At 42.2% G+C, this 12,500-nt stretch overlaps 1 protein-coding gene across 1 annotated transcript in view; it reads left to right on the top strand.

Moving 5' to 3' along the window:
• Positions 1–5,178: 5,178 nt before the first annotated feature.
• LOC113826170 (DNA-directed RNA polymerase II subunit RPB1) overlaps positions 5,179–12,500 on the top strand; it is an 8,029-nt gene continuing 707 nt past the window's right edge. Inside the window, exons 1-6 of the mRNA XM_070144212.1 lie at positions 5,179–5,205; positions 9,273–9,404; positions 10,108–10,212; positions 10,355–10,522; positions 10,789–11,049; positions 12,309–12,476. Coding sequence (XP_070000313.1) covers positions 5,179–5,205; positions 9,273–9,404; positions 10,108–10,212; positions 10,355–10,522; positions 10,789–11,049; positions 12,309–12,476 — 861 coding nt within the window. The remainder of the gene's footprint in view (positions 5,206–9,272; positions 9,405–10,107; positions 10,213–10,354; positions 10,523–10,788; positions 11,050–12,308; positions 12,477–12,500) is intronic.

Raw genomic sequence — 12,500 nt, 5'->3', positions numbered from 1 at the left:
GCTAGAATGATTAAAAAAGAAAAAAAAGAAATCCATCAACATGTGGCTAGAATGATTCAAAAAGGAAAAGAAAAAGACCCGCCAACATAGTATATATGTGGCTAGAGATTAAAAAAAGGAAAAGAAAGAGATCCACCAACATATATGTGGCTAGAATTATTATTTTTTAAAGGATAAGAAAGTCATCCACCAACATATATGTGGCTAGAATTATTTTTTAAAAAGGAAAAAGAGATCTACCAACATGTGGCTAGAATGATTCAAAAAGGAAAAGAAAAAGACCCGCCAACATAGTTTTTAAAAAAGGAAAAGATAGAGATCCACCAACATATATGCGTCTAGAATTATTCAAAAAGGAAAAAGAAAGATCCACCAACATATATGTGGCTAGAATAATTCAAAAAAGAAAAAGAAAGAGATCCACCAACATATGTGTGGCTAGAATTATTAAAAAATGAAAAAGAAAGATCCACCAATATATATGTAGCTAGAATGATTCAAAAAGGAAAAAGAAAGAAACCCACCAACATATATGTGGCTAGAATTATTAAAAAAAAGGAAAAGAAAGAATTCCACCAACATACATGCGTCTAGAATGATTCAAAAAGGAAAAGAAAGAGATCCACCAACAGAATGATTCAAAAAAGAAAGAGATCCACCAACATATATGTGGCTAGAATGATTCAAAAAAGGAAAAGAAAGAGATCCACCAATATATATGCGTCTAGAATGATTCAAAAAAGAAAGAGATCCACCAACATATATGTGGCTAGAATGATTCAAAAAAGGAAAAGAAAGAGATCCACCAATATATATGTAGCTAGAATGATTCAAAAAGGAAAAAGAAAGAGATCCACCAACATATATGCGTCTAGAATGATTCAAAAAAGAGAAAAGAAAGAGATCCACCAACATATATGTGGCTAGAATGATTCAAAAATGAAAAAGAAAGAGATCCACCAACAGAATGATTAAAAAAAAAAAAAAGAGATCCACCAACATATATATGGCTAGAATGATTAAAAAAGAGAAAAGAAAGAAACCCACCAACAGAATGATTCAAAAAAGAAAGAGATCCACCAACATATATGTGGCTAAAATGATTCAAAAAAGAAAAAGAAAGAGATCCACCAATATATATGCGTCTAGAATGATTCAAAAAAAGAAAAAGAAAGAGATCCACGATCATACATGCGTCTAGAATGATTCAAAAAGAGAAAAGAAAGAAACCCACCAACACATATGCGTCTAGAATGATTCAAAAAGGAAAAAAAGAAAGAAACCCACCTACATATATGCGTCTAGAATGATTAAAAAAAAAAGAGAAAAGAAAGAAACCCACCAACATATATGCGTCTAGAATGATTCAAAAAAGAGAAAAGAAAGAGATTCACCAACATACATATAGCTAGAATTATCTTTAAAAAAAGAAAAGAAAGAAATCCATCAACATGTGGCTAGAATGATTCAAAAAGGAAAAGAAAAAGACCCGCCAACATAGTATATATGTGGCTAGAGTGATTAAAAAAAAAACGGGAAAAGAAAGAGATCCACCAACATATATGTGGCTAGAATTATTTTTAAAAACAGGAAAAGAAAGAAACCCACCAACAGACTATATATATATGCGTCTAGAATGATTCAAAAAAGAGAAAAGAAAGAAACCCACCAACACATATGCGTCTAGAATGATTCAAAAAAGAAAATGAAAGAAACCCACCAACACATATGCGTCTAGAATGATTCAAAAAAAAGAGAAAAGAAAGAAACCCACCAACACATATGCGTCTAGAATGATTCAAAAAAGAAAAAGAAAGAAACCCACCCACACGTCCCCTGCCATGACCTTGCATGATGTAATCCGACCAAGTGGTTGTCTCATCCTGACTTTATCCACATGGCAGTCACGCTCGAACAGATGTCCTCGACTTCGCACGGCAAATATTGTTGTGTGAATGTACGTGTTCCATGTGTTGGGATGATGTGTGTGTGTGTGTTTGTGTGTGTGTTTGTGTGTGTGTGTGTGTGTGTGTGTGTGTGTGTGTGTTTGTGTGTGTGTGTGTGTGTGTGTGTGTGTGTGTTTGTGTGTGTGTACATTTGTTTTGTGCATGTGAAAGTTTTGTTTGTCCGTCTCAGTCTGTTTGTGTTTTATGCATATATATTTAAGTCGTTTCTGAATGCATGCATGGACTTGAAACACCTGATATATGCAAACGCACAATCTTGTCTATATAGCGAGCGTGTATTACTTACAGTATGCAATGTCATGCGCAACCGTAGTGAGACATTATGGTTTCGGCTTCATGTAACACAGGATAAACTCCCGCCTACGCCAATGACATATTTCTCAGATAACCACAAAATTTAGATGGTTTATGGCAGTCCTTACCGTTTCCAAAGTGACTCGGAGAAACACTAGCATGGACTTTTTGAAGGTCCCTTTTGCTTTTTGCTTCCATACAAATCCCATGTTCGATTAGATTCTTTTATTTTCCCCTTGAGATCTAGCTTTCTTTGCTATTATCAATACAAGCCACAGTGGGTCGTATCCTACTTCATAATATGCATTGCTGTTAAATTGATCTTTGGAACTTTAATCCGGGAGGCAGCCATAACAGGAGTCGAACGCTCATGGGAAGTGGTCTTCGAGAGAGAAGGATTCGCTTAAAAGTATTTGCATATATGATGTAAAAGAATGATGTAAATGATGTAAAAAAGATGTAAAATAATCCTGTGCGTATCCCCTCGATTTCTGTAGTAATCCCCCTTCCTTACATTGAATCAATAGTTCATCTTTACCACCCTCCATTGAGGATTTTTTTTTCTGGAATCGCCCATGTAAAGCGTCAATTCCGATGATCTGTACGTCATTCTCTCGCATAAATACTCACAGTTTCTCTTGTATGAACTAATGACATGATATATTCAGTGATTAAGCCTAATGCTCGGCTTCTGTTAGCCGCTATCCAACTGGGACGCTAAAAGCCATGTACAATATTGATATGAATATTTGCATTTATCCTTGCCATGTTTTGTACGTTGCCCGTTCGTTTTTGCATAGATGTCGATCTTGCGCAATCTTCTACCGGCCATTCAGTTCACATAAACGTTCCTGAAAACAGAGGGTAAATAAAACTAGAACTCTAATTCGCCAAATCATAGAAATCACAGGCGATCTGAGGATAATGCATGGATAGAGGTAGAAAATGCGAACACATCGTTACACCGTCTATCCGCCCACCCGTACTCATGCCTGTGATCCAAGATTCGTGCTGATAGCCGGAGATAAGAAGACGCCCCCTGTAAAGATAAGCTAATTCGGAAGGGAAAAAATCACAACCACAACTAGCCTTGTTAATTCCCCTTCGCGCCTGTATATCCCACTTCCTTTTATAGTTATAACCATTAAGAAAACGTGATGACGTAAGCAGCGTCCAGTATGTACCTCCTCGGCTCACATTAATAAGCGGTGACCCCGCCCTCGCCCACGCTGCAGCTCCTCCAGCCAGGGAAGCGTCCGTAGAGGAGGGTCAGTTGGCAGCCTTTGTTCCTTTTGTTTTGAGTCAGTCGATAAGCGTCCCTTTGCTTGGTTTCTCTTCCTTTTACCCATCTGTTTAGAGTCTTTGTTGTCATCTCTGTTTCTCGAATCACAGGGGGGAGTTTTAGCCTCTTTCTGGGAGGATACTCAGAGCTTGGGGCAAAAGGGTGGGACTTTGGGCTTCGCCGTTATCCAACGGGTCCTCATCGGCAGTCATTTCTCTGAGGAGATCTGAGGAATTCTTGACACAGAAAACATTACTTGTTTTATTGTTTAGACATAAGACTAAAAATCACTAATCTAAAGAGACCAACACCTAATGAAAGCACAGCGTATAGAGTTGTGGTTTTGCACAGGATATTTGTAGTTATTCTTACGTCTAAGTGAATCTAAATTATCAGTAGCTATTAGCGGTGATACGAATCGTGTAAGAAATAAGATAAACGAAGTAAAACCAGCTTTAATGGTGTCTAACGTCTTCTGTGAAAAACCATTAACACTGAATTAATGATGCGACGGATGGCAGCGAATGATAAGTGGTTAGGAGTTCAAACATTTTCACAGTTTGGCGTGCAATGTTGCGAAAATTATCCAAATTCACGTAAAGTGCAAAGAAAACAACGGTAAATCTGTCAGTAAATACGAGTCATTGAGTTTCCTCGATATTGCAAGTTGAGGGATCTTTGGAAATATCAAAACGAACGCGGTGATAGCAAGGGAATGAGGATAGTGGATGATGGAGTCAGCAAGAAGGTAAATGGCGCTGCTTTGTTTGGTAAAGGAAAAGTTTTATAGTGTCACCATTCCAAGGATATGGGATATGGATATTTTTTGAAGGTGAGATATAGGCCTTTTTACAGATATGTGATATAGACCCTTTTACACTAACGTTCTGTACGCTTTTACAGAAATTTGATATAGACGATTTTACAGAAAAGTGATACAGACATTTTTTTACAGTAGTGTAATGTAGACGTTTTTACAGAAAAGTGTTGTTGTCATTTTTACAGAAATGTGCTATAGACACTTTTACACATTTCCCCTAGTCTTATTACAAAGCTGGCAATGCATTCTCTTAAAAAAGTACTTTTACCAATTATTTTTGCATTTTCAACTCCTTTACGTCCTCCTCGCCAGATGCCGCGTCCCAGCACGTCCTTAGACTCTCCTCTCCCTCCTACAGGATCCCTCTGGCCGAAGCCCTTCCTCCTCCCTCTTGTGTATTACCGCGTCTTCCCTGACAGAGCCTCGCCCACACGCACACACGGGCGGGTCTCTGTAAACCGGAGGGTGGGCGGCCAGGCAGCCACTGCCGATGATGGACACTTCTTGCTTCTCCTTGGTTGATCTTTATCTGTATTGCGTGTCTCCTGTGCGTCACCCTTGGTTTTCTTCGTGGCATTCCACTCCGGGGACGTGGGAAGACCTGCGTCCCCTTCTTGGTCTGAGGTGAAAAGGACTTCGGAGGCCTGTGTAGGATGACAACCGAGGAACCAGGTGTTGGTCCGGGCGACGTCTGGCACGGCGTGGGTGTTAATATGCCCGGTTTATTAATAATGGCGGTGGCAACCCTCATTTTACCTCATAACTCCTCATTCTTTATTTTCACAGTAAATACCCGTGTAAAGTTTACATCGGTCATGTTCCTTGTGGATAGAGATGCAGACGTATTGTTGGTGATGCAAAGAGATGGCTTGGAAAGAATCATGAACAGGGAGGATGGATAAACAAGAGAGAGAGAGAGAGAGGGAGGGAGGGAGGGAGGGAGAGAGAGAGAGAGAGAGAGAGAGAGAGAGAGAGAGAGAGAGAGAGAGAGAGAGAGAGAGAGAGAGAGAGAGAGAGAGAGAGAGATGGGTAGATCTATATAGAGACAGATAGATAGAAATATAGAGATAGAGATAGATAGATAGATAGAGAAAGAGACAGAAAGAGAGAGAGAGAGCCAGAAGAAGAAAAAGCCGACGGAAAGAAAAACACAAGATATAGAGACAAATATAACTGTTTAGAAGAGGGGCGTGGTGCACCAAAGAGAACAAGGGTGGTTTAAAGAGCAGGTTATCGAAAATTCACAAGGGACAAGATACAAATTTCTACACGACAACAAGAATACAACCCTACAATTTTTGTTTCCAAGGCTATGAATACTGAACTAGTTACGTTTATAGGATGGACTAGTTATAATTTGTTATCAAAATATTGAGACGTGACCAGCAATTGCCCATAATTACGTATTGAGGAGAGTAACTATCATAGGGACCTAAAACTTGGTAATAACTTAGGTAAATTATACTCTAAGTTAGCAATATTATGCAAATGTGTAGAAAAATATATTGATACTACTACTACTGTTACTACTTAATTATGAACAATAACCAGGGCAGTGTTGATGATTGATATTACTCTTATCATTAATGATAATGTTATTATCAATGTGTGATGCGATTATCATTATTATTGTTATTACTATTATCATTACTAGTATTATCATTATTATCATTATCATTATTGTCATTATTACATAACTATTATTATTACCATTATCAATATTATTGTTATCATTATTATCGTTAATATTATTATCACTATTATCATTATTATTGTTACCATCCCCATCATCATTACACCACCGTTGTTATTATCAATGATATTCTTATTATTACTAATATCATCATCATTACCATCATCATCATTACCATCATCATCGTCATCATCACCATTACCATCATCATCATCATTACCATCATCATAATCATTATCCTCACCCGTTTAAATTTGGCGCCAATTTAGTAAAAAAAAAAAAAAAAAAAAAAAAAAAAACTCGCGCCAGTCTCGTCACAATAACAGAAAAGGTAACTTCACCAGGTATGGTCCTTAATTAACAGATAATGAAAGGCCACCCCCGCCCTCCCTTAGCTGGGAAAAAAAAGTGACGAAAGAAGAAAAAGAGAGAAAAAAAAACAAAAAACAATTTTCATAAGGACACGGGCAACACCAACTTCATCCTACGCGCCACACTCTTTACAACTCCTTCTTCACTCTTACGATGGCGGCGATGGAGGAGCCATAGCATTACACAGCAAAACACACACTCGTTCCTATGCGTAGAGTCGATACCTCGCAACCACGGGGAGAGAGGGAGGGAGGGAGAGGGAGAGTGAGAGGGAGAGGGAGAGAGAGAGAGAGAGAGAGAGAGAGAGAGAGAGAGAGAGAGAGAGAGAGAGAGAGAGAGAGAGAGAGAGAGAGAGAGAGAGATAAAGAGAGCGAGAGAGAGAGAGAGAGGGGAAGGGAGAGAGAAGAAGAGAGAGATAAAGAGAAAGAGAAAGAAAGAAAAGAGAGGGAGAGAGAGAGGGAGAGAGAGAGAGAGAGTGAGAGAGAGAGAGAGAGAGAGAGAGAGAGAGAGAGAGAGAGAGAGAGAGAGAGAGAGAGAGAGAGAGAGAATGAGAGAGAGAGAGAGAGAAATAAAGAGAGAGAGAGAGAGAGATGGAGAGTGAAAGAGAAAAAAGAGGAGGCACAGCCTGTGAATCTCCCGATATCGATGTATTTACTTTACATTAATGGTATATTTCATTATGCTACGTTACCCGAAAAGCATATCTATTTTGCTGAAAGAGATACTAGCCAATGTTTCCTGCAGCGAAGTCCGTCTGTGAATCAACGTGTGATGCAATGGCTGGCAGGACGTGATATATTTAGAATTCCTCGGAGTTTGAGAAATTCTTGTCTTGGTTTTGAAAATCTTTGTTAAGAATCACGGTGACGAGTATGTTTTATCAATAAGAAAAATCAAAACGTTTTCATGTTGTAGAAGCGAATGCGAGAATATCTTAAGTGTAAACGAACGAATCTAACGGAGTTTTAATTTGAACGTGATTACGCATTTAAGTTCCCTCCCCGCAGCTAACTTTCTCTCCCATGTCGTCGATACCTGGTGTTTCTTTACAGTCTCAATTCATAAAACCTGTAAAAAATATCCTTACTCGTAAAACTAATCTCTTCATCCTTTTATTATCACTCTGATCCCTCCGCCAAAAAAACAAACGAACGTAACTAAGCGTCACTAATGAGCGGTTGGTATGTAGGCCGACTCGAGTGGAGGCGGTGCGGCCAGCTGATTCACTCGCCGCTGACCGCATGGCCCGAGTCACGCTGTCTGGTTTACTGCGGTCGCTTTCGCACTCCTAATATTCTTCAGTCTAATTTTAAGACAAATTTGAAAAGCTAAACCTGTTCTTTGATAAAGTTTTACGATATGAATAGAAAAGCATTATATGATTGACTGGTACATATATAACGTGTCATTAAGATGGTTAACATTTAATCGTTTTTTGTTGTTAAAAGAAATAGTTACAGTTACCCAAAATACATCCAAATCTTGCGTGTATCACAGCTTGACTAGCTGTTCGACACTTATCGACTCGCTGTCTCTCTGTTTATACGCACCATTGCCACAACTCTATACCTTTATAAATCATAAAACACCTCGATATTCCTATGGTCTTTTTATTTGCATTATGGTCTTCTACAAATTCAATGAAAGAACCAGCAAAGGAGCAGTGATGGATTTTTTTTTACTTCTGAAAGGGACCACAAAATATTCGAATAGAGAACCGCACGTATCAATTGATTATTTACCTGACCTTTAGCTCACTTGGCGTCTCTCGCTCGGCCAGAGAAAATATACAACTCGGGTGTGGTCTCTTTCTTAACCCTTTCCATTTCTACATATGCTCTTTCATACACTAAAACCTCTTCTCTTAAGACCATATCACACACTACTGACCGCTTACTTAATGGATCCAAAGCAAGTAATGCGTAAAATTTTCAATTAGGAAGTTCACTCTCTTACGAAATAAATAAATATTAATTGCTCTTCAAACTCAGTTCCATTACGCTATAGAATCCCAAGCTCAGTCCCATTACTGCCACAGAATCCCAAGCTCAGTCCCATTACTGCCATAGAATCCCAAGCTCAGTCCCATTACTGCCATAGAATCCCAAGCTCAGTCCCATCACTGCCATAGAATCCCAAGCTCAGTTCCATTACTGCCATAGAATCCCAAGCTCAGTCCCATTACTGCCACAGAATCCCAAGCTCAGTCCCATTACTGCCATAGAATCCCAAGCTCAGTCCCATTACTGCCATAGAATCCCAAGCTCAGTCCCATCACTGCCATAGAATCCCAAGCTCAGTCCCATCACTGCCATAGAATCCCAAGCTCAGTTCCATTACTGCCATAGAATCCCAAGCTCAGTCCCATCACTGCCATAGAATCCCAAGCTCAGTTCCATTACTGCCATAGAATCCCAAGCTCAGTCCCATCACTGCCATAGAATCCCAAGCTCAGTCCCATTACTGCCACAGAATCCCAAGCTCAGTCCCATCACTGCCATAGAATCCCAAGCTCAGTCCCATTACTGCCACAGAATCCCAAGCTCAGTCCCATCACTGCCATAGAATCCCAAGCTCAGTCCCATTACTGCCATAGAATCCCAAGCTCAGTCCCATTACTGCCACAGAATCCCAAGCTCAGTCCCATTACTGCCACAGAATCCCAAGTTCAGTCCCATTACTGCCATAGAATCCCAAGCTCAGTCCCATTACTGCCACAGAAACCCAAGCTCAGTCCCATTACTGCCATAGAATCCCAAGCTCAGTCCCATTACTGCCACAGAATTCCAAGCTCAGTCCCATCACTGCCATAGAATCCCAAGCTCAGTCCTATTACTGCCATAGAATCCCAAGCTCAGTCCCATCACTGCCATAGAATCCCAAGCTCAGTCCTATTACTGCCAGAGAATCCCAAGCTCAGTCCCATTACTGCCACAGAATCCCAAGCTCAGTCCCATTACTGCCACAGAATCCCAAGCTCAGTCCCATTACTGCCACAGAATCCCAAGCTCAGTCCCATTACTGCCACAGAATCCCAAGCTCAGTCCCATTACTGCCACAGAATCCCAAGCTCAGTCCCATTACTGCCACAGAATCCCAACCTCAGTCCCATCACTGCCACAGAATCCCAAGCTCAGTCCCATCACTGCCATAGAATCCCAAGCTCAGTCCCATCACTGCCATAGAATCCCAAGCTCAGTCCCATCACTGCCACAGAATCCCAAGCTCAGTCCCATTACTGCCATGGAATCCCAAGCTCAGTCCCATTACTGCCACAGAATCCCAAGCTCAGCTCCATTACTGCCACAGAATCCCAAGCTCAGTCCCATTACTGCCACAGAATCACAAGCTCAGTCCCATTACTGCCACAGAATCACAAGCTCAGTCCCATTACTGCCACAGAATCCCAAGCTCAGTCCCATTACTGCCACAGAATCCCAAGCTCAGTCCCATTACTGCCATAGAATCCCAAGCTCAGTCCCATTACTGCCACAGAATCCCAAGTCAATCCCATTACTGCCATAGAATCCCATGCTCAGTCCCATTACTGCCATAGAATCCCAAGCTCAGTCCCATCACTGCCACAGAATCCCAAGTCAATCCCATTACTGCCATAGAATCCCATGCTCAGTCCCATTACTGCCATAGAATCCCAAGCTCAGTCCCATCACTGCCACAGAATCCCAAGTTCAGTCCCAGTACTGCCACAGAATCCCAAGTCAATCCCATTACTGCCATAGAATCCCATGCTCAGTCCCATTACTGCCATAGAATCCCAAGCTCAGTCCCATTACTGCCACAGAATCCCAAGCTCAGTCCCATTACTGCCACAGAATCCCAAGCTCAGTCCCATTACTGCCATGGAATCCCAAGCTCAGTTCCATTACTGCCATAGAATCCCAAGCTCAGTCCCATTACTGCCACAGAATCCCAAGCTCAGTCCCATTACTGCCATAGAATCCCAAACTCAGTTCCATTACTGCCATAGAATCCCAAGCTCAGTCCCATCACTGCCATGGAATCCCAAGCCCAGTCCCATTACTACCACAGAATCCCAAGCTCAGTTCCATTACTGCCATAGAATCCCAAGCTCAGTCCCATTACTGCCACAGAATCCCAAGCTCAGTCCCATTACTGCCATAGAATCCCAAGCTCAGTTCCATTACTGCCATAGAATCCCAAGCTCAGTCCCATCACTGCCATAGAATCCCAAGCTCAGTCCCATCACTGCCATAGAATCCCAAGCTCAGTCCCATTACTGCCATAGAATCCCAAGCTCAGTCCCATTACTGCCATAGAATCCCAAGCTCAGTCCCATTACTGCCACAGAATCCCAAGCTCAGTCCCATTACTGCCATAGAATCCCAAACTCAGTTCCATTACTGCCATAGAATCCCAAACTCAGTTCCATTACTGCCACAGAATCCCAAGCTCAGTCCCATCACTGCCACAGAATCCCAAGCTCAGTCCCATCACTGCCATAGAATCCCAAACTCAGTTCCATTACTGCCATAGAATCCCAAGCTCAGTCCCATCACTGCCATGGAATCCCAAGCCCAGTCCCATTACTGCCATAGAATCCCAAGCTCAGTCCCATCACTGCCATAGAATCCCAAGCTCAGTCCCATCACTGCCACAGAATCCCAAGCTCAGTCCCATCACTGCCATAGAATCCCAAGCTCAGTCCCATTACTGCCACAGAATCCCAAGCTCAGTCCCATCACTGCCACAGAATCCCAAGCTCAGTCCCATCACTGCCATAGAATCCCAAGCTCAGTCCCATTACTGCCATAGAATCCCAAGCTCAGTCCCATCACTGCCATAGAATCCCAAACTCAGTTCCATTACTGCCATAGAATCCCAAGCTCAGTCCCATCACTGCCATAGAATCCCAAGCTCAGTCCCATTACTGCCATAGAATCCCAAGCTCAGTCCCATTACTGCCATAGAATCCCAAGCTCAGTCCCATTACTGCCATAGAATCCCAAGCTCAGTCCCATCACTGCCATAGAATCCCAAGCTCAGTCCCATCACTGCCACAGAATCCCAAGCTCAGTCCCATTACTGCCACAGAATCCCAAGCTCAGTCCCATCACTGCCATAGAATCCCAAGCTCAGTCCCATCACTGCCATAGAATCCCAAGCTCAGTCCCATCACTGCCATAGAATCCCAAGCTCAGTCCCATCACTGCCATAGAATCCCAAGCTCAGTCCCATTACTGCCACAGAATCCCAAGCTCAGTCCCATCACTGCCATAGAATCCCAAGCTCAGTCCCATCACTGCCATAGAATCCCAAGCTCAGTCCCATCACTGCCATAGAATCCCAAGCTCAGTCCCATCACTGCCATAGAATCCCAAGCTCAGTCCCATTACTGCCATAGAATCCCAAGCTCAGTCCCATTACTGCCATAGAATCCCAAGCTCAGTCCCATCACTGCCATAGAATCCCAAGCTCAGTCCCATCACTGCCACAGAATCCCAAGCTCAGTTCCATTACTGCCATAGAATCCCAAGCTCAGTCCCATTACTGCCATAGAATCCCAAGCTCAGTCCCATCACTGCCACAGAATCCCAAGCTCAGTTCCATTACTGCCATAGAATCCCAAGCTCAGTTCCAATTACTGCCATAGAATCCCAAGCTCAGTCCCATCACTGCCACAGAATCCCAAGCTCAGTCCCATTACTGCCATAGAATCCCAAGCTCAGTTCCATTACTGCCATAGAATCCCAAGCTCAGTCCCATCACTGCCATAGAATCCCAAGCTCAGTCCCATCACTGCCATAGAATCCCAAGCTCAGTCCCATTACTGCCATAGAATCCCAAGCTCAGTCACATTACTGCCATAGAATCCCAAGCTCAGTCCCATTACTGCCACAGAATCCCAAGCTCAGTCCCATTACTGCCATAGAATCCCAAACTCAGTTCCATTACTGCCATAGAATCCCAAACTCAGTTCCATTACTGCCACAGAATCCCAAGCTCAGTCCCATCACTGCCACAGAATCCCAAGCTCAGTCCCATCACTGCCATAGAATCCCAAACTCAGTTCCATTACTGCCATAGAATCCC

Source organism: Penaeus vannamei, chromosome 31, assembly GCF_042767895.1.
Source record: "Penaeus vannamei isolate JL-2024 chromosome 31, ASM4276789v1, whole genome shotgun sequence".
In the NCBI taxonomy this organism is placed as follows: domain Eukaryota; kingdom Metazoa; phylum Arthropoda; class Malacostraca; order Decapoda; family Penaeidae; genus Penaeus; species Penaeus vannamei.
This window is presented reverse-complemented; position numbering and strand designations above follow the sequence as displayed.